The 27,770-nt window shown below is 55.3% G+C and overlaps 1 protein-coding gene across 1 annotated transcript in view; it reads right to left on the bottom strand.

Annotated features, from left to right (window-relative positions):
• Window positions 1-396: 396 nt before the first annotated feature.
• CCDC12 (coiled-coil domain containing 12) overlaps window positions 397-27,770 on the bottom strand; it is a 48,681-nt gene continuing 21,307 nt past the window's right edge. The window contains 6 exon segments of the mRNA XM_033131699.1: window positions 397-2,077; window positions 2,174-2,250; window positions 3,147-3,181; window positions 3,427-3,488; window positions 4,851-4,930; window positions 18,152-18,219. Of these exon segments, the coding sequence (XP_032987590.1) occupies window positions 1,995-2,077; window positions 2,174-2,250; window positions 3,147-3,181; window positions 3,427-3,488; window positions 4,851-4,930; window positions 18,152-18,219 (405 nt within the window). The 3' untranslated portion in view covers window positions 397-1,994.

The following is a 27,770-nucleotide window of genomic DNA, read 5'->3' as shown; positions in this document are numbered from 1 at the left end:
AGGTTCTCAATCTACACTCCATCTCTCTTCTCTCTCTGTTTCCTTTGGATCTTCAGCTTTAACTTCCAATTATTAATCCTTTCTTAGACTATAAGTTATCATTTAGCTCTTCTAGTGAGTGTCTTATTTTAATAAACATTCTTCAGCTTTAAGATTTCTAATCAGTTCTTTCTTACATCTAATCATTGTTCTTGAGTTGTAAGGGTCAGACCCTCTTTTCTCTCTCTGGTAATAAAACAAATGCTCATTCTAAAGCCTGCTGGGATGTTACTGTTTCAGTGACCTTGGCTGTAATTTCTCCCACTTGTTGGGTTATTGGCCACTCTTTAAGGCACTAGATTTTCTCATGCATTTTGTAATTTTTGTTTGAGTGCCCATCATGCATGATGGTTTTTGTTTTTCTCTCCCCGCAGGGCAGTTTTGCTATGGGACACACAGCTGTACATGCAGAAGCAAAACACCCACCAGCTCTCTGGGCTCTCATACTGTGGGGGTATCCTTATTCTAGTCCCAGCACTGGTGCTGAGCAGGAGCCCAGGTGCCAACCACCAGGTGGTCTGCGTCCCACACTGCCACAGACAAGCATCCTGCTTCCAACAGCATGCCCAGGAAGTGGGGGCGTCTTTTCATCTTTTATTCCTAGAAAAGGCAGCCCAGTTCCAGACCCTGGCTATGCAGAGGGAACCTGGCTCCAGTCCTGACCCCTGTCCCTTGTGGTCATCAGAGTCCTGGCCTTGTCCCACCGCTCACCGCAGCAGCCAGCCACCCACCACTTCAGCCCTCACTCACAGATGCAAGTTTCTGCTCATTTACTACACAGGATTACCTTCTTAGAGTAGCTGCCTAATTTAACTCAAAGTATTGAATTTACTGCGTGTGTGCTGGTCTCTGCGTGTACACACTCAGTTCACTTCAATGGCCCGAGTCCTCAACACCGTCCCTCAAAGCCAGGTCACTGTATCCTGGAACTCAGCACAGAGGGAAGAATACACTGGGATGATCCGGGCAGAGGAGGGCGGCTCACAGGGAGACCCTGACGGAAACCTGAGTGTTATCACTCTAGAGATAAACACAGGTACCTGGAGGCAGAGTGGCGGTCAGCCTCTGGAGAGTCAATTCTACAGAGGAAGCTCAGGACCATGGGGGTCCAGGGCCCAAGACCACCCGAAATCCAGCCTACACTACCCTGGTCACTCGCAGAATGGGCCACTGTGCTCCACAGCGGGGCCCTGTCCCAGGGAAGCCAGAGTCTAGCCCTGACCGGTGACGGGGGAAGAGGGGCTGCTTGGAGCTTGGCAGAGTGAGAAAGAACAGTGCCCGGGCCCTTGAGCCTGGAGCGGCCTGAGCTGAGGTTTGTTGGGGCACAGCTCACCCCTTCACAGAGACTTCTCTCTCACTGTGAGGGGCCCACAGAGGACCAGGATGGGCGCTGTCCCACAGAAAACTACAAGGCCTGTGGCAGGTCTTAAGAGAACCGCCTCAGAGCCTGGCTGTCACTCACGACAGAGAGGACCGCCGCTGACCAAGGGCTGGGCCTGGACCTGGGTCCTCCCCACCCCTCCAGCCTCAACATGCTGAGCCCAACCCAGGCCGGACTCATGTTAAGCATGACCTCTACAGGCACCCTGTCTTGGGGCCCAAACCGACAGCGCCCCATGGACCCAGGAAATATTTGATAAATTTCTGCGACACACAGGAGTCTGCTTGTTTCTATTTTCAAAGATTTTTAAAAAAGAAGTCCAAAATACACACATATGTACAGACACGGCAAGCCCCCAGAGTTGCTACTGGCTCTGCCCCACCCTCAGGGTGGTGGGAGCACTCAGGAGACTAGGAGCTGACCTCAGGGAGGGTGGTTCAGACTGGTGGGGGCAGGGAGTCACTGCTCTGAAGCCAAACTGGAGGGGATGGCAAGCCCAGCCGCCACTCTTGTCCAAGACCATCCTCCTACAGACCAGGCCTGATGGCTGGTGGGTGAGGGGACAGGACAGGCCTCAATCCGAATCGCAGGCCTCTTGTCCGGTGGTGGCATCTACTGCAGAGGCCAGGCTGTCCTCCTGGCCTTTCAGCCTCTCACCTGGATAGACGGCAGACAGGAGGGGTCGAGAGGAGCCCCGGGCTTGGGCCACCACCCGGAGGGCAGAGAGCCTGCCTTGCCAGGCCCTACACTTACGGATCAGCTCGGCGATGGCCCTCTGGGTCCGCTTTTCTAGCTTTTCCAGCTTCTTGGCTACATCTCTCTTGAGGTCCCTATAGCACAGAGGTGGGATGAGGCGGAGGTTGAAGGCGGGCCTGGTGCGGCCTTGGGGACCCCCTTACCCACTGTGCCTTGGGCATTAGGAATCACACGTGGCTGTTTGAAGAGACTGCCTGGGAAGAGGGCCAGGATGCTCCTCTCCCCCTTTCTGCATCCTCCAAAACCTAGCATCAGCCATCCCTCCCAGACCCAGTGAGGCAGGGCTGGCCCCAGACCACCCAACACAGGGGACTGAGTCCAGGTATGCAAGGTGGCTAGTTTCTCAGAAGCATTCTCTTGGTCTGGTCAGATATATGCCCCAGGTTTTTGTTCCATCAAATAGAACACCTCCCGCTGGTGCTGTACCTGACACTGACGGATATGGTCCACTGTACCTCTGGCCCAAGGTAAGTAGAACACAAGCCCCCAGGCCACCGGGCCCTCTCTTCCACCCTTTCTCAGCCCAGTCAGGAGGAGTCATTTCACACAAGAGACAACTGAGTCCAAACGGGAACAGGCCAATTGGTGGCAGAGCTGGGAGAGAAACCTACGCCTGCCCTTCTCACCATCTTTCCTCCACTCTGCAGCTCCCTGAGGGCAAAGGTCGGCCTTGCTCAAATGGGGCTCTCTGAGGTGGGGCCGGTCCTCACCCTTTCAGAAGGGACTTGAGGGAACTGTCCCCCGTCTGCCTGAGCCCCTCCCCACCCCCCAGGTGTCATCCCGTCACTTCCCTCTCATTCCCCACTGACGTCCTTTTCAGCACTTACTGCGGGCAGGACTTATCGTGTGCAGTGTGTGCCGGTGCTGCCCGCCTCCCCACCGGGAAGGTGGGGAGGCCCAGCGAGAGGCCCACGCCCGGCAACAGAGCGCCCCAGTCAGTCTGCGCTAGTGCTCCACGGCCAACACTCACCAATCAGGCTTCCGGGGTGCGAGGTTGGCCAGGTCCTGGGGAGGGGGGAGACACATGTCAGGGCTGGAGGGGCCCAGTCCCAAAGTAAGTAGGACGACAGGGCACAGTTGTAGGAAAATGGGAAAAAGGAAAGGGGTAAGGAAGGGATGAGGGTAAGTAGGGAGGTGGAAAGGAAATAAAGAAGCCAAGAGAAAGAAGGCGGGGAGAGGAGAGCAGGTGGGGAAGGAGAAAAGGACCCACAGGTGCAGTGAGGGAGAAATGGGCCACCAGAGGCACTCACCACTTCCTCAATGACTGGCTCCGGCTTGGCGGCCTCTAGCTGCTCCTTCACCTTCTCTTCCACTAGAGGGCGCAAGACAACAACAGAGGCCTGTCAGAGGCCTTGCCACTCCGATGACACTGCAGCCAGCTGGAGTAGACTGGAGCCCAGACCTCCAGTCAGGAAAGACGGATGCTACGCTCGGCCCCTATCTCCCCAGCTGCGAAACGAGAGTGTTCTGGCCATATCCAAAGTATGGCTCTGTGAAGGACCTGGAGGACAGGCTCTTCCCATAACTTCCATGGGCTCCTGGGCTCTGAGGACGTCCTCTGGGCCCTGCGATGGTTGGGGCGCAGGTGGTTTTCTTCCCATCCCACTTAGATGTGTGCTCCCAAAACCAGGGGGACGGCCGCCTAGAAGCGGGCTGCACCCAGCTGCTGACAGCACCATACACCCCTGGGCGGTCTGACCAAGCGGCCCTGCCCTGCGGGGACAGAAGCTGGGAGCACTAACACCAAACCTGGGCCCCGTAGTCTCCCAGGCCCCTCATAGTGGCTCCATGCTGCCTCATGGGCCCCCGCTCTGCCTCTGGTGCTGACCCCGCCAGAGGCATGGGAGTGGCGCCCCATTCCTTCCCTCTATCCCGCCACAATGCCGCCACCATGCCATGGCTCCACCACAGTGGGGCCCAAACCATGAAGCAAACCAACCACCAGAGATGCGAGGGAATCTTGGGGGCAAAGAGATGAGGAAGCAGACTAGGGCGTGGCCAAATGGGCAACAATTTACTCTTCTACAACATAACTGTCTTTATTCATTCACTACTCATATAATTAAAAGCTGATAACAAAAACAAAGAATGAAACAGGGCCAGAGGCCAGGGACCTGTGTAATAAGAAGCGCCCCAGGATCTCCAGTGTAGACGGCTGGCCGTGGGCAGGCCGCAGCTGGCCAGACGCTCCTGGCTGCTGTGCTGTGCCCCAAACCACAGCAAGACTGAGCAGCCCCTGGGCCGGGCCCCTCCCCCCGGCGAGAACGCCTCTCTCCATCCTCTGTGCTCTGGCACTGTCACATCTCCATCGCAGCTCTCCAAGCACCTAAATGGTTGGCCCCTCATCAAGGTCTCTCCCTCTGACCCTCCAAGGGTCCCCAGGCCACTTCTCAGCCCAGAGCGTTTCTCTGAGATGTGGCCTCTTGCCCCCGATGTCCCTGGAAGGCCTTCAAGACAGGGTGTGAGCAGGGCAGAGCAGGCAGCGCCCTGACGGCCTGCGGTCACCACCCACACTGCCTAGCTGTGCGCCTGCCACGAAACGGTGACAAAGGATCCTAGAGGCCCAGCTGCCAGCCCTGGCATTGCTGATTATTCTCCAAGAGAGGGTGACACCTTTCAAGGTGTAGGCAACTGGCAGTGCCAGGGAGCAGACGCAGAGACGCAGCTCACCTACCTGCGACTGGTTTGGCCTGGGGCACCCTCCTCTTCTTCAGGTCCTCATCCTCGGGGATGTAGTTCCGCAGCCTGAGTTCCCTACGAGAGCACAGAGAACAAGCAGAGATGGAGTAAACGTGGGACACAGTGTCATTCAACTCATCACTTGCAGGTCACAAGCTGCTTACTTCCCGACTTTCCTCTTCTCTCTGGAGATGACTGGTGAAGAGGGAAGCTCAGGAACAGAAGCACCAGTGGGACCAGGTCCCTCTTCTGAGCCTCAGCCCCCTCGTCTGCCATTCAGGAGCTGGCTGGCTGCTCTAAGACCCTGCCTACACTGCAGGTTCATGTCTGGAGGCGGGGCTCGGGATGCCTGAGCAGCAGCCCCCACATCTCTCCCTTTGACAGTTAAGGGAACTGTCACAGAAGCTCCCTTTGACTTCTCTCCTTTTGACAGTTAAGGGAACTGACAGTTAAGGGAACTAACTGTCAAAGGGTCATCTCCCTTTGACAGTAAAGGGAACTGAGGGTCAGAGAGACTGTACCATTTTCGTAAGGTCACATAGCAGTAGTTGCAGCATCTGAGACCAAGGCAAGGTATGACCCCAGGCCAGGGCCAGAGCTCCAGGCTGTTACTCCTAAAAGAGAAAGCTCGTGGCCACCCACTGGTTCCCCAAGCCTGGCCTCCTTTTCAGAGCCTTTGTGCCCTGGGACCATTGGTACACAGTCCCTTAACTACTGGTGGCAAGGGTCTGTGTGTGCCAGGAGTGGCTGGCATGACACTGTGCAAGGCTGAAAAGCCACAGTCCACCTGGACAGCCAAGAGAACTGCACAGGCCCCGCCCCTGCAAGGTCTTTTAAATGCAACCAGGGCAGACCCTAAGACCTCTGTGAAGGAGGGGAGCCATGAGGGAGCAGAGCCACACACTGGGACCACCAGCGACCACGGTTTATTTTCCTGTTAGCTCAGTCGCCTCAGGCAGGGCTGGCTACACCAAGTGATCACGGGGGTTCTCCCTGGGGTCCTCCCGGGCTCACACACACAAGCTTGTCTATAGGAGGAGGGACTCCTGGAGGACCCCAGGGGCAAAGTGGGCATTCCCGGGGGCTGCTGCTTAATAAAGGTAAGAGAGCCACTGGGTTAGACCACCCAGGCCTCGGGGGAGGCAGAATAGCCCCCCCCACCTGCCAGCCAAGGGAGACTGCGTTGTGGGTCCTCCTCCTTCACTACTACCTCTTCTGAGCCCTTTCGAGGACTGCTGGCCCCTCCCAAGTCCTAGGCCTTGGACAGGGGCCATTTTCCCCACAGGAAGTCTCCCACAGTCTCATCTACCGAACCCTCTGTGCCAGGCCAAAACACTGACTTCCCCAGCCCCTGGGGAGACAAGCCTTCCCCGAGCTGAGGCTGCAGGTGTGTGTGACCACACAGTAAGCAAGTGGCAGCGGTCTGGACTTAGGGGCCAAGTTCGGTCCCCTAGTCACCAGTTCCCCCCGCCCTTTCTCCTCTGCCAGGTGCCCTGAGGCCACAGGCTGAACCTCTGTGCCAGAGGCAGTACCAGCACAGCCTGTGGAAGAAGCGGACCACCCACTCCCACGGATGACCACCCTGTCCACCTTCTCCTGGTGGTAAACGTCAGGTCACTGAGGTGCCAGGAGAGCAAGTGGGGCATGGTTTGTGGACTGACTTTTGTTGCAACAGGGTGGGGAGAAAAGCAGAAGAGAAACTGGGTGTGGGGAGAAAACTGCAGGGATAAGTAAGAAAAAAACTGTCACTCAGAAACCTCCAGGGATCAGTGAGAAATCAGTAGGAGAAATGACTCCCAGCAGCAAGTCCCCACCCCCCAAACACAGGCTTCAGAAATGCAGCTGGAATGAGGGAGGACACAGCAGGGGGCCAGGAAGAGGCCAGAAGCAACAGGAAAGAGCAGTATCTCTAGCTGGGGGGGAGTGGGGTTCGGTGGGGGGGCTCTCAGCAGCCCTGCCGCCCACCCACTGTCCCCTGCTTCCGCCCCACACACCCCCAGAGCTGAGCACTGGCCAAGTGGTCAAGAATACCTGGTCCCGTCACTGCTCCATCCTGGGCCTCAGTTTCCACATCTGTAAACAAGGAGGCTATGCTGGGTGTGTCAAGCTAGGTCTGGCCTCCTGGTTCACTCTGAGAGTTAATGAAGAGACTGCCCCTCACTCACGCTCAATTTACCACCCCTCCAACCACCCCCCCACGCCCATCATCGCCAAAAGGCAAGTCTCAGGAGAGGTCACGGGCATTGGGTTCCGCTGGGACCTGGCCCTTCCAGTGCAGGACCGAGGTTGACCCCCTCCCGCCCCAGGCAAATCACTTCAAAAACCTGACAACAGATATATATAGACATATATATATATTTTTAAAGACTACTTTTTTTTTAATAGATATATTTTAAAATATCCATTTGTTGGCCTTGGAGAAGTACCGAGGCCATGAGGATCCGAGGGGCTGCAACTGGACAGACAGATGTGCAACAGGTGAGCCTGACGTAGGCACCTCTTTCCCCTTCAAGCCTGTGTCTGTCAACAAGCAGAACTTCCTGCAACCTCATGGGGCTGAAGAGAAAAAATATGTGTTCAGGGCAGCAAAGCAGTAGGGGCCCTGGCAAACCCCCAGGCTTTCTGTTGTGATCCCCGCCTGACCCCCATCCTCAGAGTAGGGGTGAACCTGAAAAGACCATTTTTTACAAGGCCTGAACCAAACACAAATTGGCATCAGCACAGTTGGTGACTGGCTGCCCTTCGGCAGAAGTGGAAATGTAACCGGAAGAGGATAGGATGCCTCTTCATCAGTCCAGAGAGGGTGGGTCAGGGCACCCCGAGGGGCTGTCTGCCAGAAGGTGGAATAAATTCTCCTCAGAGAAAAACAAATGATCCGGAACCTCAAATTATCTTTAGAACTTTTCATATACAATATCCAGGATTCAGTGAAAGCCATGAGAAAAAATAAAGACAAAAGAAATACATTCAGAGGAGATCCAGATATTGGAATGATCAGAAATGAAATCTAAAATAACTGAAATCAATAATTCAGGAAGGTAAACCACAACATGGAGAATTTCAGCAGAGAATTTAAAACGGTAAAAATCATTCAAATGGAAATCCCATAACTGAAAATATAACCAAAATTAAGAAGTCAATAAATGGGTTCAATAGCAGTTTAGATCAGGTAAAGAAAAAATTAGTGAACAGCAAGGTAGGCCCAAAAATGTCCAGATTGAATCACAGAGGAAGAAAAGGGAAAATACAGAAAAGGGCATAAGAGACATATGCAACATGATGAAAAGATCTAACAGACATGTAATTAGAGTCCCAGAAGCAATAGTTAAAGAGATAATGACTGAAAATTTCAGAAAATTAATGAAAAACATCAAGCCATAGATTACAGAAATGCTGTGAACTCTGAAGAAAGACATACTTAGGCAAATCATTGTCAGACTGCGAAACACCAGAGACGAAGAGAAATTCTTAAACAGACACACGACAAAGGAGAACGTAGGACTGACAGCTGACTTCTCAATAGAACAACAGAAACCATACTTCTAGCTAAATTAGCCTTCAGAGACTGAATTTTCCAGGCAAAGAAAAGTTGCGAAAAGGAGTCATCAGAGGATCTGTTTTTCAAGAAACACTAAAGGAAGTGCTTTAGAGACTGAAAATGATCTCAGATAGAAGCCCAGTGAGCCCAATGCCTTTTAGGACCCTGCCTGCCCTTTGCACCCAAATGTCCTGGGCCACCCACAGTCCCCTCCATGTGGGCAGCCACTGTCCCAGTTGAATCTGTCTGCCCCAAGGGGGCAGACACAGCGGCCACCTGGGTACCTCCAATCTCACTCCCTCTGATCCAGGGCCCCCAGTGTCCCCTAAACAAGTCTAAACTTCTTAACCTAGTCCTGGCCTCATGCTACACACTTTCTTCCCCGCTGGGCTTCAAGAGCTAACTTAACCAGGTGGCACAGAAAGCCGTCCTTCCCCTTCCCCAAATGTCCCCACCCACCCCAAGGCCCCCTCTTTGCCTCACTACCCAGGACATAGCAGCCATCACACTGCATGCATGTGGCTCCTTGATGGTCTGTCCTACTCGCCCTACAGGCCTGGGAGGGCTGGGCACAGGAATTCAGGGAGGGCACTTGAGAAGGAGCTTCTGGGTAGCCGGGGGCTCTCTGGGCCTCCTAACACTGGGGAAGACAACGCAGGAAGCAAAGAAGTTGTGCCCTGGAGACGAAAAGAGGGCAGGGATGCGGCTAGGTCAGGGCAGCCAACTCCAAAGTGACTTATGTGGTCTTTGTGGCAAAGCAATAGGGAGAAGCCCGAGTTCACACCCTACTGAGTCTCCTTAAAACGGGAAATGTCCTTTTCCATTTCCTCTCCCTGCTTCCTCCCCAGTGTCTGGGGAGACATGTCAGGTGCCAGAGTGGGCATGGTGACCACTAGTGACCACTAGGACGCTTCTTTAAGGACAGCTACAGGGCCCCAGGGTGTATGGGCTGGCCAGGGAGATTCTGGAGAAATCAACCCTTGGAGGTGTTTTTCACTCCTTCCATATGTGCCATTCAGGGGAGGGGGTGGAGAAAGCTAGTGTTCTCTGTAAAACGTGAAGCCCAGCAGCAGAGTTCTGGAAGGCCGGAGTGAAAGGAAGCTTCCAGATGATCTGGTCTAATCCCTTCACTAGCAAGAGTCTAAGAAAAAGTCTACACTGCTCATGGAGGTGTCCCAGCCCCTGGCCTGCTTCACCCACTTGTTCATGCTGACGGTCTTACCCTTTGGGGTGTTAGCCTCACTTCTCCCCCGACTGTTCCTGGGGCCACTCTACGCACACACCACACACCCCTGCTCTGGACCCCTGGACAGAGTTCAGGATGGAGCAGCCCCCCATGGCCTGCCCACTGAGAACAAGGTCCTCCCACCTGGCTGCCTGGGTTCCTTCTTCCCATACAGGCCCCTCAGGGCGAGCTGGCATGAGGCTCTCTTCACAGTCACAGACGTCGGGGCAAGTCAAGGCCAAAAAAGGCCTGCAGGCTCCTGGGGACCAGTGCTGGCCGCAGGTATCAGCAACTCTACCCATAGAGGGCTTTCAGTTGGAATACTCAGCGTAGAGACGCAGTTCTTCCAGGAACACAACACTCCTACCAACCTTCTGTTTGCTTTAGACTCCACGCGTACTGAGACACCCCCGCGTCCCCAACATGAATAACAAGGCCTTGTTTGGTGCTGCTGGAGGCTGGACGCTGCCAGCCCGGGAAAATGAGGTGAGAGGCAAGGCCCACTACTGCTCCAGAGCCTGATCTAGTCACTTCCTTCAATCCCATTAAAACGTTCCAGCCCCAAGACTACTTTTTTGGTCCTTGCCTGCTGTTCAGAGAAATGGTAACAAAACAGGGACAAACAAAACAAAATGTTCTACAGACTAATGTCTCTGGTAGCATAATTTGTAACAGCCATGGGGCAGACACCTCTGGGCTCTCTGCTGGCAGAGCTCCCTAGAGTAGCCTACAAGCACCTTCCAGAGGACGGCCAAGACCCGGCGGGCACAGGACAGTGCAATCAGAACACCTGGCTCAGGGCAAAAAAAAAAAAAAAAATCACTATAGGTAAAGTACAAGATCAGGATGGAACACGTCACCGGAAACAGGTGGGATACAGCACCATTCTCAAAACTCCTCTCCCTCCCCCAGCCCCTAAAATCACAGTGGATCACAGGTGTTAGAGGCAGAAATAATGCAGTCACACCTTCGCCTTAAAAACAGGGAGACCAGGGCGGCCGGATGGCTCAGTTGGTTAGAGCGCAAGCTCTTAATAACAAGGTTGCCAGTTCAATTCCCACATGGGATGGTGGGCTGCGCCCCCTGCAACTAAAGAATGAAAACGGCGACTGGACCTGGAGCTGAGCTGCGCCCTCCACAACTAGATTGAAGGACGACGACTTGGAGCTGATGGGCCCTGGAGAAACACACTGTTCCCCAATATTTCCCAATAAAAACAAAACAAAACAAAACAGGGAGGCCAGAAGAACCAGAGCCAGGCTGGGGCGAGACCCACACAGGAGCCCCACCAAGACAGGTCAACAGATACACTCACCCAAGCTCACCCAGCCGACCAGCCCCAGGCCCGCCGAGAGCACAGCTGCCCATCAGCCTGAGGGACGGTTTACAAACCGCCAGCGTCTGCTAAAGACAATGACCAGGACCAGGCATTAGTTACGTCAGGCCCCTGCTCCGCTGCAGCTGCCATCACATCTGGGTCACACGGTCTGCACCCACTGCCACCAAGACTGCAGAGCCCAGCCCAGGTTCTCTAAAATGACAGCTGAGCTCTGCACCCATTCCACCTAAAGACACATAGCGAATGTTCATCTGAAGAACTAGAAACAGCTGATATGCCAAAAATCCAGGACTAAAAAATTAATTATGGTAGTACTCGCAAAGAAATATTAAGCAGCCATTGAGAATTTTATAATATACTGATCAAAAGATGGTCATGATATGGTATGTGAAAAAGGTTACAGGAAGAACCGTAGGCTATGCACACGTTGATCTGGGTTTTCTAAATTTTTTACAATTGAAAAAAATCTATAATTTATGTACTTTTATCAATTCAAATTTAAAAAGAGGAGAGCGGTAACAGTTTATGGCAGCTGAGCTAAATCCCCAAGGGCCCACGTAAGAACTGGACAGGCCATGCTGGCCGTCCGGAGCCCACATGATCAGGGGCCAGGAGCCTGAGTCCACTGGCTGCCACCCTCCTGGGGCCCAACCTATCCCCCAGACCACTCCGGGGAGGTGGTGGTGCTCAACCCCATCGGGCCCCCCGGGGCTGCAAACTGCCAGCCCCTGCTGCAGGCTGCCAAACAGACCCTCTTTGTTTCACCACACAGCTGCCCGGTGTCCCTGCTGCCCACCCCTCCAGCCCCAGCCAAGAGGGCACGTGGGACAAAAGCCCCAGCAGCTCCCCTTTTCGGGGCAGCACTGAGGGTGAAGGTGGTAGAGCAGAACCAAGCCTGGCCCGCCTTGGGAGCTTACAGGCAGAGGACAGGCATGCTGCCGTTTCCCCATCTGTGACGTGACAGGGCTAGATGGGCTCAGCTGTTCTCCAAGACAGGGAGCGGGGGCGGGGTCCGCTCTCCTCCCTCCCAGGTGGGAAATCACCTGCATGAACTGTGGTTTCTGCACCTCATGGTGACCACACCCGCCCCAGAACAGGGAGGATGACTGAATGACGAGGGGTTTGGAGGACTGAAGGTGGTGACACACAAGATTAAGACTGTTTCCCAGCAGAAAGGACCCAGTCGACCCCACCCTCCCCACACACAGAGGGGAAGTGTATGGCCTGGTTACACTGGTACCACCTTCCCGAAACAAGTTCTCTCTTCATTCACGCTCCCACATTCCAAGGCCTATTCCTGAGCAGCAGGATCAGGAAAAACAGGGCGGATGCAGGTCTCCATGATGCTGCCTCAGCACAAATCCTGGAGCCACGTCGATCTCGCGGCCCATGCCTGGGACACCCCACGCCCTGGGCCAGAGGGAGGTAACTCAGGAGGCAGAGGTGGGAGCCACTCAGGTCGTTACCTCTAGAGTGGGGCCATGTTTGCAGAATCAAGCTGACATCATGGTTCACAGACACCATCCTCAGGACCCAACTCGCAGATGACAGACAGGTCTGCCATTTGCCAGCCTCAAGGGTTTGGGCGCCAGGCCAGGTCTGGGCTGGGCCTCAGCTGGGGTGGGACCTCTTCACATGGAGTTGGAGAACCAGTTTTCTATCCCGAAGCAGGCAGGTTAGTGGCCCAGTTTCTTCTGCAGGACGTGTCACGCACCCCAGGGTGAACCTCTGCCCCTGAATGGTGACTGCTCCCGCTGGGTGCAGACGTTGATCCATAGCCGAAAGGAGGCAGTGGTTATGGGGGCCTGCTCAGACACTTAACAAGACACGCTCCCCTGCCCTGTGCCCGATGGGGTGTACAACACCTCCCCTCTCCTCCCACCTGGCAGGGTGGCCACGAGCGTCAACCACAAACCCTACCTAGACGTGTCTCCACGGCACATATCAGCTGACCTGCCATCGGGAGGAAGTGACTGGGTGCTTCACCAAAAGTAGCTGACGTGAACATCCTTTTCTGTGGGCCAGCTTTCCAGGGCCAACACACCACATCGTTATTACCTAGGCAGTAAGGGGGCTGTGCTAGAGGTGAGTCGTGGTAACCCCGGCAGAGGTTCTTAGCTGTTCTCAGCCACAAGGGCAGGGTGGCTGGGAGAGGGCAGGTCCAGACCAGAAAAGCAGGGGCCCTTCTGGAGGTGGGTACCCGTCTTTTCTTTCCACAGAGCCTAGCCTGGGCTGGGGGACCTGCAGGGGGCTGACCCCCACCTGATAGTGACTCGGTTGTTATGGGGATGGATTAGGACTTGTCCTGAAGACAGCAACAGAAATTTTAAAAAGGAATTGCGATCTACAGGTTCTGTGCAATTCCAATCAAAATCCTAGCAAGCGTTTTTAAAGACATTAAGGAGCTGATTCTGCACTTTACAAGGAAAGGCAAAGGAGCTAGAACAGCCAAGACTCTGAAGTCTCCTTGGGCAGGCAGGCAGGCAGGGGCAGAGAGAAAGGTGGGCGACTATCCAGCACGGCTGCCGAGGGGCGAGGTCCTGGGCGCCTGCCTCCAATGCTGCTGGAGTCCCATTTCCTCAGACACAAACTGAGGAAACACATTGGCCCCACCGTGTATCTGGGCAGACAACTGGAGCTGCGCAATGACGCCACTCCTCTCCTGAGGACGACCTCTAGCACCACGTAAGGGGCGCTCCACGGAGGGGCTCCCAGCCACTCATTTCCTGGTCACTTGCTTACTTCTACTCATCCACCCAGTGTGCCCAACTACTGCCCTATTTGCAAACTTAGCACAGGCCTCATGTAAAAGTTAACTCTGCCTTTTCCGGGAGTGTCGCGAGCCCTTCAGCTCCCTCAGGAGAGCCTCAAAGTGTCTTCCTTCTGCCTAAATCCCCAGCACCACCCAGGTAACAGCTATGGCATTTGTTCCATTCCCTCGGGAATCAAGTTTTCTTTTTCTCCCCACCTTTCCGTTGAAGATACTCAGGTGTGGAGGCTCACTGAGGCAACGTGACTTGGCCCAAGGTCTGAAAGCTGATAATTGGCAGGGCCTGGCCTTGACCCCGGGGAGCTGCTTCTAAATCCTGAGCTCGCTCCATCTGCCTAGTTCCTACAATTTTGGTGCCTGCTGCTGAACAAAGAATTGCCTCAACATCTGTGATTTCCCTAAGTGCTGTGCAGTGGAAAAGAAAGTGCACGATGAACTAGCTAACACAACCAAAGGAGCTGGCCACCTGCCACCTGCCTGTGCAGTGCCTACGAGGGCACCATTAAAGCTCCCTCCCTATTCCAGTGACCTGTATAGAGCGGGGGTGGGTTTACGAGTGGGGGTTCGGGGATGTCTGTCCATGCCTCCCTAACAAGGGGTTACATCACTCACCCTTTCACTCTGCTGGTTCACACCTGTGGGCCTTCACTGCCCAAATGCCACCTTCTGGGATTCCAGACCCAATTCAAGAGGCACGTTCTCCATGAGAACTTGTCCTGCTGACTGCAGCTGAAGGCAGCCCTGAGTGGGCACCGCATTCCTCTCAGGACACTTCACGAGGGCCGGTGCCCACAGGGCTTCCCCCCTGGCACCTGGGCTGACCTGGCCCGAAGTAGGCTGTCCTTACCTCCCAGTAGCCCAGACACTCACTGGTGACTGGACTCAGAGGTCATCCCTCCCTCTCCCAGTGGAGCAAGAAGGTCGCCCCTTTCTCCCCAGTGGCAAAGGGGACTGTACTGGGGCTGTGGCCTAGGGTCCTTGGAGACCGCTCCCAAGCCATAAGCATCCTACTGGGAGTCCCTTTCCAGACTCTGGGTAGAGAGGAGGAGAAAAGTCCCCCTTCCTTGGATGGTGGACACAGACTCTGCTGCCTCCTGCTCTTCCTGGAAAGCTCACACTCAAGCCCTGCACCCCGTAGTCTGGGGTTAACCCACACAGATCTGGCCCCTTGATATTGGCCCCCAGGCTCTGCCCTGCCTTCCCTTCGCTCTCAGCCTGTTGAAGTCAGGAGAGTCCACATTTCCTGGGGGCTACAAATGGGGGCACAACTCCCCTGCAAGCGGAAGCTGGGCTTCCTGACAACCAAGGGGGTGACTGAGCAGCTGGCCCTGCTGGCCAGGTGAGGGATGCTCAGAGAAGTCCAAGTCCACCTGCCCACGGTCTCGGGATGGTAGCTGCAGAAGCCAAGATCCCGATTACCAGGAGCTGCGGACCGTTTCACCAGACTCCACTGCCTCAGGAGGCCCATCAGAGAAAAGCCATGAGCAGCACCGGCTGAAGCAGAACCCAACTCAATGTCCAGCACCTGTGGCCCCTGGGCTGCTCTGAGCAAAGAACAGGGGCCTGCACTTGCCCAGGCGGTGAGCTCAGCATGAGACTTCAGAGAGGATGTCACGCTCAGCATGGGACTTCAGAGAGGATGTCACGCTCCATCACAAATGACCCATTAAGACCTGGCAGTAAGTGGGGTCTCTTTTATCCAGAGCTTTCTGATAGGAACTGTGCGTCCCCTTCACTTTCTTTTTCAGTGTTTTCATTATGAAATATCTGAAGCACTCAGAAAAGTTCACAGAGTAACGCAACATATGTATTCAGCTCCCCAGGACTCAACAAAAGCAACATTTTGCCATATTTGAGACAGGTTTGTCCCTCCTCTTCTCTCCCTCTTTTTAAAGAAATCACATTGTCATGTGGGGTGTCATGCGGGGTCTTTGGTCCCGCTCCCCACATAAGAACGCAAGACATGGTGAGGCCAAACAGGAACACCCACAGAGCAACAGACAGGGGAGTCACACCACTATAGTCTCGCTGGCGGCTGGGTTGGAGACACAGGAAGCAGGAGCCACACGATCCGCAACCTGCCGTCCACTTCTCTCTGCCAACCAACCCCACTTGCTGGCTGCAACCCGCCGTACTAACTGCAATCTGCCCTTGCCAGCCCAGCCACCATCTTCTTGCTAGGCCCCCATTTGCTGCTAGTGTAGCCACGGCAGTTATATTAGTGCCCAATGGCTCACTGGTTACAGCTGACGGCCAACTAGCCACAGCTGATGGCCATCTACTACCTGAGTGAGCACCTTTCCATGTGAGGCCGAGAGCCTAGAAACAGCACTCCTGGCCCTGTCCCCACACACGTATTTTAGTGCGTTAAAGCCTGTCCCGAATCCTGTTTCCTCTGGCCGCACCCACAGCTACTCTGAGGCCCTGAGTGAGCCCTGCTATTCCCTGGGCCTGTTTTTCTGCAGCTTTTGCTTCACAGCCCCGACGTCTTACCACACACATGCCAATTTGTTAACTGCCTGGCTCCCTCCAGAGAATGTCAGCTCCATGTGGGGAGGGATGGGTTTTGTCCACTACTGCCTCCCAGGGGCCTAGAATGGTGCCCTGGACAAATCAGGCAACCAGTTAAGTCGGCCCTTGTTGACTAAGTAACACACACATTATTGTGTGTGCTTCTGGCTTTGACATAAATGCTTCCTGCCCTGTATGTCTCAGTCTGAAGCCTACTTTTCCCTCCATTCAACACCATGTCTGAGATTCGATCACATGGTTCATCACTCAAGTCTACTGTATGACCCACCCCCCCACCTGCTAACCGACAATCCTTCTCTTTTTCATCAAGAAGGAGGCTCAGAGACGGGACCTCCCAGCACAGCAAAGACAGCCCAGAAATTGGGACTCAAGGCTCCAGGCAACGAATGAGAACCTACGAACAAATCAGAAGAAAACCAAAGGTTCTCTCAGCAGTTACCACAGAATAGGGGGAACTCTGCAGGCACCCACCCCCAAATCACACACGGCTGGGGTCACTTGGCAAAGGAGCAACCACCTGGCCTTTGTCTGTCATGCGCAAGGGCCCGTGAGGTGCTGAGGGTGCTAAGCCCAACAGGAAAGCACAGAGCACAGTGCCAGGGCGGCGAGGGTCCCGGGGCTGCCATTCAGCATCGCCAGCCTTTCAGCACGGAGCTGTTACCATCGCAGCCCAAGTAAGGTGGCAGGGCCGCTGTGAGGGCAGTGTGAACGCACGTGGCAAACTGTCAAGTCCCGTGCACGCGCGCACCTCTGTGGACCTGGAAAAGCCCCGTTTCATTTGAAATGGGCTACTGAACAAGAAGGGGGGGGGGCCTGGCCTGGGGAGGGTTCCACTCACACTGGTGAAGGCAACCCGAGGCTGTGACACCAGGAAGGCCTGCTCCCAGGTGCCAGCCTAGCTTCCGCTGGGGAGCATCCCTTCCCTTCTGCTGTCCCCCCTCAACGAACAGCTCACAGAGGTCAGCTTCCTTGGGGCACCAAGATCTATTCCCCCAAACGAGGAGGTGCCTGCACACGCCCTGGGCCTGAAGGAACCGCTGAGGGCCGAGGACATCAGGGCCGCCTGTCTACACAGACTCCAGCTCTGACCCCAAGCAGAGCTCCCCAACTACCCTTGTGGCCCCAGCTCAGGGCTGGGGTGGGCGGGAGGACACGGGATCCCCGGAACTTCCCGCACGGACGTGCTAGCAGACATGAAGGGTGTCTCCAGCTCACCAAGAACAATCGCACAGCCCACCACCCCACACACGCTGGTTCTGAAAACATTGCCCAGTAATTTTTGATGCAAAGCAGCCTCCAAAGCCCTCCAGGGCCTGCAACCGCGGCAGGTAAGAGCTGTGTGTAGGAGACTTAAGTTGACTCAACCAGATGACAGGATTTGGCAAAATACTCTACACGAACTACTGAGGGCAGGTGCAGGAGAGCAGAGACGAAAGAAAGAAGCAGAGGCCTCCGAGCCAGCTCTGCAGGAAGACCAGCATGTCAAAGGAGAGCGGAGAGAAGGAATTCCAGGCTGACAGGAGAGCGGAGAGATGACACTGTCAGCAAACACTGAGGCCAGTAAGGGAACCCAGAGACGGCTGGCCCGGGCCGGATGGCCCAGGCGGAGCTCAAGCCCAGGGAGAGTTTGAACCTGATGTTGCAGGTGCTACGCCATGCCAGGGCTTTGAGGAGATACAACATGAGGAAGAAAAGGCTGGTGGCTAAGAGTCAATGGGTGAAGGGTGCAGAGAAGGCTCCAGCTAGGGACAAGGGTAGGTTTTGAGGTCTGAACAAGGCAGCCCTGGGGTGAAGAGGAAGAAACAGGGGAGAGACCTGAACGCAGAGTTGGGAGGACGTGGAAACCAACAAGCGCTGGAGGAGAGCGCAGGGCAGAGCTGGAGGGGCCTTACCTGTGCTTCTCACCGTCCTCCTCGCCATCTCTAAACTGCTTGGTCTTTGGCTCCCCATCTTCCTTATCCTGAAAAGAAAGGGAGGAAACCACCCGCTCAGATGAACGTTCCCAAGTCCAGTCACCGCTGCCCAGGCAACTAATGAAGCGCAGGACGTCTTAGGAAGCACAGGCCCTGGCAGGCACCAGCTGGTGTGTCAGCCTCCGAGCGGGGCACACGCCTCACTCCTTACCCCTCAACTCCTCTGGAAGAATTAAAAAGCCCATGACCCCAGCTCAGCCCAGGCTCAGGGTGGCCCTCACACAACACCAGCAGGAGGACCTGGAAGGTTTTAGGTGGTAACAAAGCTGGTCGATGGGCTCACGCTGCCAGGCCACCAGCCTCCTTCGTGGGTCTGGATGGAGCCACTTGCTGAGCTGGGAGAGACTGGGGAAGAGCAGTCACCAGCAATCCAGGGAGGACAGGCCTCCTGACTCTTGTTCCGGGCCAGGGGTGGCTCCGGAAATATCTACTTGGTTCCTTCAGGAGTAGCCTTACTCAAACTAGGACCAGGCGTGTAATAAGACTCACCCCTTATTGAATGTATTCAGGGGGACAGCGGGAAGGGGAACGAGTTTGAAGTTCCTATGGGAAAATTCTTCCACATCTGGTTCTTTTGTCTTCCTCCTGCCCCCAACTGCTCTATGAGTGCAGAGAATTCGTGTTCATCTCACCCTTGGCCAGTACGCTTTACTCCAGGTGCACTGGGGGCCCTGGCCGAAGGGCACCACCAACCACACTGCTTCCGTCATCCGCCTGCAGCAGAGAAAGCCTTCCTGGGCTTTCTCCCTCACCACGTGGCAACTGCTGCTAGATCAGCCTCACCCTGCGGACAAATGGACACGCAGGGGTGTGTGTGTGTGTGTTCGAATGCGTGTGGCCACGCCCTCAGCGCATGGGGGAGAGGCTCCAGGACAGAGCCCCCCAGGGTCGCCCTGCACGGTGAGGTGGCCCTCCAGGGACCTCAATGTGCACTTCGTTACTGGCATGGCCGGCCTGACTCCGGCTGGAGCGGTGTTCTGAGATCGGTGAGCCCCATCACAGGGGGCCTGCTCTAATGAAGATAAGGACAAGCTGCCACTGACACGTGAATCAGAAGTAGAAGCCGCTTGCACTGCCTCCGCTAGGAGTTTGTTTATGCCACTGACAAGTGCCTCCTCGTGAGTGCCGTTCGCTCTGAGTCACTTCCTGCTACTGTTCGCTGTGGAGACCCAGAGCACACACAGACCCCACCACTGCTTGGCTGCACCTATCGGGGAGAGGACCACCGAAACCAGGCTGACGGCCCGGCCCAGACACAGGCTCGCCAAGCGTGAACAAACCTCCCTCTCTCAACCCAGGGCCGCTCGGTCTCATGGGGACAAGGCAGCAGGAACGAGTGACAGCAGATACATGAGAGAGGTCAACCTAGTCCTGTGGGGGTGGTGGGAGGGAAATCCCTACTGAGGGGTGGCAGGACTTGGGTGGGTGGCAGAATTTGGGGAGACAGGAGGAGGAAGGGCATTACTGGAAGGGAGCACAGCTTGAGCAAAGGTGGGATGTGGTCTGAAGACGACGCAGGTAACTGGAGGAGCAGTCAGGGTGGAGGTGAATGCAGGTAAGGTTGTCAAGGCAAGGGGAGCTGATCACCTAGGGCGCTGGCCAGGGTTCTAAGGCAACAGGAGCCGGAGGGGAGCCTGGGGAGCCTCTGCAGGGAGGACCAGAGGCCTCTCCTAAGAGCCTGCCGACCGTGGTGGGCAGGTAGGCCCAGGGCAGAGAGGCATTCGCTTGGTGATGGCCAACGAGGGAAAGGAGAACAGAATACAAAGTCGTAACTGAGAAACAAGTTAGGGTTCTCCACGTGGCTCCCAGAGCTTCTGGGGCCCTGGTGGGACCTTCCACAGAGGCTACGACGTACGCACCCCTCCCTGACTAAATGTTGGCTGATTAAACAGACCAGAAGCCGGGACACTCAAACCCAAAGCTCCTTGACAACTGCCAGCCAGCAGACTCTGATGGCCAGAGGGGCCTGCCACAGGGGAAGAGGGTGATGGACGCCTCCCCTTGGTGAATAAGGACAGAGCAGAAAAGACTCAGCTTTCCCCCAAAGTGGGCGGGTGGCAACCCCACAGGAGGCTTCTTTCCATGGGGGCTGTTAACCTGGACCAACTGATAGAAGAGGGTGGGGCCTGTGGGAATAGCCTTTGGGAATGAGTCCTTTGCAAACACCGTGCCCCTCCCCAGCCCTTGAGCAAGGGCAAACTCAGCGGCCACGGCTGCCACCACCCTCCTGGAATCCCAGAGACACTCAAGTGCCTCAGCAAAGGCCAAGTTATTCATTAACAAAGGAGAAAACACCACCTGTCTAAAGGACATTTTTAAAATGCCCAGCAGTTTGGTGAGTGGGGTGCAGCACTGGCTCAGCAGATAGGGTGAGATTAAGAATGACCCCAGCCGGGGATGCTGTGCTATGAGCAGGCACCATGAAGAAACGCGTGTGGGGCAGGAGCAGAACGGACATTGGCCACACAAACGCGAGGACGGTGTGCTCCGGCCTTCCTGCTAAGCAGCGATTCAGACAGGGCAGTGAGCATTCAGGAGAAGGAAAATGGCTTCTGGGCAATCCTGGCCTGGGCCACCAGGCAGGCCCCTCACTGCCTGGGAGGGGGTAGGAGGCACAGACCAGCCTCACAGCCCACCCCAGCCTGCGACCCAGAGGGCTCCGAACTGGAGGGCTGGCAGGACTACTGCGTTCAGGACCTCAATCCAACCCCCGGGGAGCCGGGCAGAGGTAGCTCGGGTCTGGAGCAAGGTCCTCCTGACCACCACCCTGTGTTCTCACCAAGGAGACAACAGGGGGTGTACAAAGAGTGACACTTGGTTTCTAAAAACAGCTCTGATCCTGGCCACCTTTCCCGTGCTCCCCCACATTCAGAGCTGGCCATGGGCACTCAGACCGGCCAGAGCCAGCCCGAGTCTGAGTCTAAACACTGGCGGATACCCAAGGGGGGTGTAGGCAGGCCTGAGGTACACAGCATCCCCGGGGGTCTGGAGACACCCCTCCCACTCCGAGACCCTTAAATACAACTCACTGCCTAAACTCTTACACATTTCCCCACCCTTTTCCCTCCTTCCAGTCCGTTCTTCATTACTTCCCCCTCTCCTATACCAGCCGCACAGGTCCCCACCAAACCCGACCACACAGCCACACCCCCCCACCCCTGCCAGCCGGCCAGCCACCCCCTTCACTCTGGAGGACATAGATGCCTGCTGCACTTTTCTCCTTTTTTTTCCTAATCCACCTCCCCTAAGTCTCTCTCTGCCTTTTCCATCGTATCACTAGCGTCCCCTTCAAAGACCCCGGTCAGATTATACTGCCCCTCGGCTCACAGCTCTCACTGGCTCCCCCCATCCCAGGACAACAGCCACTGCCCTGAAGGTCCAGCCTCCCAAGGCCCCACCACTTGCCCTGCAGGCCATTCACACTAGCCTGCGGCTCCTTCTGAGGTTCCCAGCCAAGGGGCTGTCTGGGCCCAGAGCGCGTGAGGGTCTGACCCAGGCCCGGGGCACAAGCCCGTGGTCATTCCTATTCATACCTTTGCTTGAAATTCTTTTGCCAGGAACAAAACTTTTACGAATAAAACTAGGGTTGTGCAAGATTGGTATTATTTCTTCCTTAAATGTCTGATAAGACTTCAGTGCAGCCATCTTGACCTGAAGTTTTCTTTGCGAGTTTTAGACACAGGGTTCTATAGATTTTCTATTTCTTCTTGAGTTGTCATTAATTTGTATATTTCAAGGAAATATCCATTCCACCTAAGTTATTGAATTTACTAGCATAAAGTTCCATCTAATTATTCCCTTATTATCCTTTTAATGCCTGTAGGATCTGTGGTGATGTCCACTAAAATTGATCGTGTATATCCTTTCCTCTTTCTTTATTAGACCAGCTAGAGGTTCATCAATTTGGGGACATGTGCAGACTTGGTGTTTTGATGATGTTTGCTCCTCAGTCTCCTCCTGGAAGGAGCCCTCACTAGCTGAGTACACCTGCCTCTGGATGGTATACGAAATGGGGGTGGGGCCGCCTCAATCCATATTTGCTGCCTGAATGTAGGACCACTACTAGAAGCTCAGTCAACCACCAGAAGTGCAAAGGAGGGGTGGGGAGAAGGGGGGCTGCTGCACCTCTTTCTGCTGCCCTCCTCATCCAGGCAAAGACAAGGGTCCCTCTTCCCTGGGATCCCTGTCTCCTGTGTGAGCTGGGTCTACCCTGGGCCCAAGGATGAAGGAAACAAGAACCCTGCCCTTAAGGATTTTAAGTCTACTCAAAGGAGCAGACTTAGAACATGGAACTCAGCCATGAGTGGTGAGGAAAGCAGGTATGGGCAGGGTTCTTGTTTCCTCCATCCTTGTGCCCAGCGCAGACCCAGAGGAGATCGGGGCTCCCAGGGAAGAGGGACCCTTGTTTTTTCATTACAAGTTTTGTACACTTCCATTTGTAAGTTTTGTACACTTACGGAATTGGCACAGGACAGTGTTGCAGGAAAGAAGTAATCCTTAACTCAGTTCTAAACGTTCCACGGCAGGCTACCAAGAGGCTAAGGAAGGCAGAACATTCCTGGGGAAGGTAACTGCCTGGCAAAGACATGAGAGCCAAGCAAGGGCACTGTTAAGACCTGCAGGGCAGAGCCACGGGGCCGGCCTGACGGAGGTCAGGAGACAGGGGCTGACAGGGCCTTCCTCCAGCGCCCCGGGTGGCTGGGCCTGGCCCAGGCTGATGCTCTGAAAGGGCACTCTGGAGGCCGAGAAGGCGGGTCGTGGGAGGAGACTGGTGAGATGCTCCACTGCCAGCCTGGCTGGACCTGCGGTTTGTGCGAGTGTGTTGGGGAAGGTGGTGAAGACTAATGAGGGCTGGGAACTGCCAGCATGGACAACTGTGCTGAAGCAGGAGCGCTTGTGTTGAGGCGACAAGGAACAAGCCCCTCCTTCATCCTAAGAGGAGTTGCTGCCCCGGAAGAGAAAGAGGGAGGCAGGGAAGGGTTAACAGAGAGCATTCGACTTCTTGGTTGTTTTTTTTTTTTTCAAACTTTTATTTATTTTAAGTGTTTTTCCAGGACTTCTCATCTGGGTTCCTCCCACTGTCAGCCCATCACTGCCCAAGGCCAAGGCGTCAGCTCAGTACCACCTCAGTACAACTGGTGTTTGTGCCCAGAAACCCCTGCTGTTCAACTATCAAGGCCCCAAATCCTAGTTCCCTAAAAACAGGTGAAAATGACCCGTTTGAGCCTTTCCAGTTCTGACTCGGGCCCAGAATGGGGAAAAGTCAGAGAGAGATGGGCACGAATTGAGGCAGGGGCATGACAGGAAGGGGCTGGCAATGCTGAGGGTGAAGCTGGCAGGTTTCACAATTTCACCCTGTTGCCCATCCTCAGCGCGGAGGGACTTCCTGTCGGGTGGGGCTGTGGTGGGAGCTGTGTTCTGAGGCCCCTTGGGGGGTAAGCGGTAGGGCAGTCACCCTGAGTCTGACTCACCCTGAAGATGCAGTGATAAGTGCTGGGCTAAATGCCACCCCGCCTGGGCGCAGAAACTGCACAGCAATCTACTGCCCGGGGGCTGCGGAAGGGGTGGGGAGGGGAGGTTCTGACTCTCCCGGGCAGCGGGTGACGCGGGAGGGTTGCAGGGCCCCCGACTCTGGGCCCTTGGCACTCGGGTTGCTGCTGGGACTACCTGTGTCCATTCTGTCCGCCCAGCAAGCAGAGAGTTCCTTGAGGACAGATGCTTGTCTTACCCATGGCCTGACACAGCCTCCAGCAGGTACAGCACGGTGGTAGAATGTGCAGGCTCTAGGCCAGAACCCCACTGGCAAGCCTGGCTCCATTGTGCCCTGCTGTGTGACCTTGGGCAAGTTATTTGCCTGTGTGGCCTCGGTTTCCTCAGCCATGAAAACAAGGGCTATCAGACGGACATGATGGCACGACGACAAGAATGAAGTGATCAGGTAGGAAGGAGAAGAGCTCGCAGCTTGGGTGGGCAGCAGATCCTGAAGGCCAGGGCGAGTCTGGCCAGTGCAGGGAGGCAAGGGCTGCAGAGAAGCTGTGAGGCAACAGGCCCAGGCTGCTTGCGTCTGCAAAGGTCACGCTAAGCTTTCACTTTCATCCTTCTCACCTGGTGCTCTCTGCAGCCCCAAGGACAGACGGGCAGTGTGACAATGACAGAAGACGCCAGACAATTCGCACAGGGGACAGATCTGACTCCCCACGCAGTAGTACTTCACCAAGAATCAGACTCTGAGTTCGGCAGGGGAGGGTCACCGTGCTCCTGTGGGCGCGGGCAGCCCCTAAAGCAGGGGTGTCCAAACTGCAGCCCGCGAGCCAACTGTGGCCCGCAATCCATTGTTAATTGGCCTGCAGCAAAATTCCAAAAATATATTTAGTTTACTTAAATAAAGCAGGTGAGGCAATACGTACTTCACCTCGAGTGAGTGGCCCGGCTGTTTGTGTACTTTACCGCATATGGCCCTTGGTGAAAAACGTTGAAAAAAGTTTGGACACCCCTGCCCTAAAGGCTGGTGAGCAGAGACAGAACAAAGTGCGGGGAGCTGGAGCTGGGAGCACAGTAAGGAAACTGGAGATAAGGCTGCAGATAGAAGCCGGAACTAGGTCAGTGGCAGTGGGAGAGAACAAGGGGCTGCCTGAAGGCTGCGACCCACAGGGAGGAGGCAGAGACAGCGGAGGTTCTGACCGTGACTCACAGAGAGAATGAAGGCGCCTTGGATAAAAAAGGTGGTGGCACTCAGGGGACAAAGAGAAAGGGTGTGGCGGCTTTCTGGCAGACCGGGGCTGAGGCCTGATGCCTGGAGTCTGACGAAAGTGCTGGAGACAAAGGCTGAGGGCCCAGTGCCTGGCCAGGTGTGCTCAGCAGCGGAAGAGAGGGCTCACTCCCCACAGAGGCAGGCTTGGTCCCACCATCCACATGCCATCTGGAGGCCCCTCACACAGCCCTGCCCCAGAGGACTATGGCAGAGGAATGTGGGGGGCGGGGAAGTGAGGGGAGGCTGGCCCCACCCCAAGTCGTGTCCTATTCTTGCCCCAAGTGCAACTGGAAAACCAGCTGTGCTCAAAAGAGGCAGCAGATAACCCCTCCGGCGGATTATCAGTCAACAAATATTGACTGGCTCCCCTGTGCTAGACACTTCACGCTGGGTGCTGAGGAGAAAAGTGTTCACAGACCAGGGTGGGGACCCTGCCTGGGCCCACAGACAGGATTCCAGAGGTCAGTGACCAGACACACACAGCGGCTAGCGGTGAGAAAGCTCATTTTTCTGGAGTAAAAATCCCCAGTTCGTCAGATTCTCAAGGGGGTAGTAACCCAGAGGAGGCAAGAGAAGGTGTCAACAGCGCGGAGGTGGGGGCAATTCTCTGGGTGGCACAAGTGTCTGGAGAGGCTCTCCAAAGGAAGCACCACCTGTCCTGCATGTTGGGGGGGGCGGGGGCAGCAGAGGGGACACCCAGTACTGTGAGTGTGCCCCACGTCCCCAGAAGGAAAGAAGCCCTTGGAAGGTCATGCCAAGGTCCTTCACACATGCCAGCCTGGGCCAGTTCCTCTGGGCAGCCAGGCAAGGCTCCAAACTCCCGCCGGCCCTCCCCACAGGAGGCTCCGCGGTGTGGAAGCAGCCTGGGCAGCAGGGGCACAGGCAGGGGGCAGGCAAGTCACAGCTCCACTGCCAACCTGGGGCGGGACCAGGACAGGGGCAAACTGCGGGAGCTCTCTGAGGCTATTTCCTCCCGTCAGAGTGGAGCTGGTGCCACTTCAGCAGGGAGAGCTGAGGACTAAACACGGTAACGTGGATCCACCATCTGGTGCAGGACCGACCCCACGTGACACCCATCATGGGAAAAAGTGGCATCCTGGGTGTTCCAAGCCCTGCTGTCCATCAGCGATGGGCCTGACTGGAACCCTGAGCCCTGACCTTGCCACATCCTCCTGAGAAGCAGATGTTCCCCGTTTTCACCCCCAGCCCCTTCCCCAAACCCAAGAAAGCAGCCAGCCTCTTGAGTTCCGGGAACCACCACAGACTTAACGGTGACCCAGGTAGGACCCAGGGCACAGACCCAGGTGGGAAACAGACGGCTCCCTACTGTTAGGCCAACCAACAGAGAAAGCGGCGCATGTGACACTGGTTAATGCAGCCGCGTGTGCGCAGAATGCATTACCCTTTTTTCATAGCACTTCTTTATTTTTTGCCAAATTTCTATAGGTGACAAAGTTGATTTTTAAAAATGAGGCTCAAGGGGCAGCCGGATGGCTTAATTGGTTAGAGTGCGAGCTCTGAACAACAAGGCTGCCAGTTCAATTCCCACATGGGATGGTGGGCTGCGCCCCCTGCAACTAAGGACTGAAAACGGTGACTGGACTTGGAGCTGAGCTGCGCCCTCCACAACTAGATTGAAGGACAATGACTTGGAGCTGATGGGCCCTCGAGAAACACACTGTTCCCCAATATAAAAAAAATTTTTAAATGAGACTCATATTAAGAATGATGGGCGTGACTTCCTCGGGGCTGAGTGACGAGGCCCCAGGCGGGAGGAACGGGAGGAACAGGCACATCTATGAGGCTTCCCCACAGAGGCCTTATCTTCACCCCACGAAACTCCTCTGCTTTCAGACGCCTGGTGGGTTTCAGCATTTCCCCCTGTACTTGCCACAGGTTACACCCATTTTTAGCAGATGGGCATTCTTCCCAGGCGCCCGCTAATGATAACTGTCCCAGACATCTGACTGGAGCTGGACTGGCCTAGACCAGATTGGGTTTGTCATCCATCTCCCCTCCTGGACTGGAAGCTCCAGAGGCCTGTCCACCAGTGTACCCCAGCCCCTGGCACATAACAGCAGCTGGACCAATGGTGAACGGATGAATGAACAACCGGGGAGGCAGGATGCAAAGGCAAGTTCCCCTCTTACAGATGAGGTCCCCCGCCACACACACACACACACACACACACACACACACCACACACACACACACACACACACACACACACACACACACACACACCGCTAGCCTCCCAGCAGCGCCAGGGCACAGGCACCACAGGGCCTGCCTCGTGGATCCAGGGGCTGAGGCTCAGGGACACCGCTCGGCTCTGTGTTATGTTAGAGCCCACATTCTTTCCATCCGTTTGGGGACACAGACAGCCGGAAGCCCAGTTCCCTGCTGCCACACACACAGCTCTTTCTACCACACATCTGCTCTTTCATCCCTTGGTTGTTTGTTCTATTCATCCCTTTAACAATTACCTTCTTTTCCTGCAGAATGAGAGCAAAAACCCCAACCGTGCCCACTGCTTCGTGTGGGAAGGCTCCAATCTAACTCGGTTCCATGAAATTAGAAGACTTCCCAGCAGAAGGGGCGCTCTGGGGGGGCTGGACCCAACTGTCACTCATCGCTGTTCTACTGTATTTCCTATAATAATAGTACTCATCACCGTACACCAGGCCATTAATTATTCAGTTAAAATCATCAGTATTATTTCATTAATCATAAAAGCCGAATGAGGTCAGCTTTCTCCTTTCACAGATGAGAAAACCGATGTGCAGG

The sequence above is a fragment of the Rhinolophus ferrumequinum genome, chromosome 17 (genome assembly GCF_004115265.2).
Source record: "Rhinolophus ferrumequinum isolate MPI-CBG mRhiFer1 chromosome 17, mRhiFer1_v1.p, whole genome shotgun sequence".
Lineage (NCBI taxonomy): Eukaryota > Metazoa > Chordata > Mammalia > Chiroptera > Rhinolophidae > Rhinolophus > Rhinolophus ferrumequinum.
The sequence above is the reverse complement of the archived record's forward strand: the minus strand, read 5'-3'. Positions and strand labels throughout refer to the sequence as shown.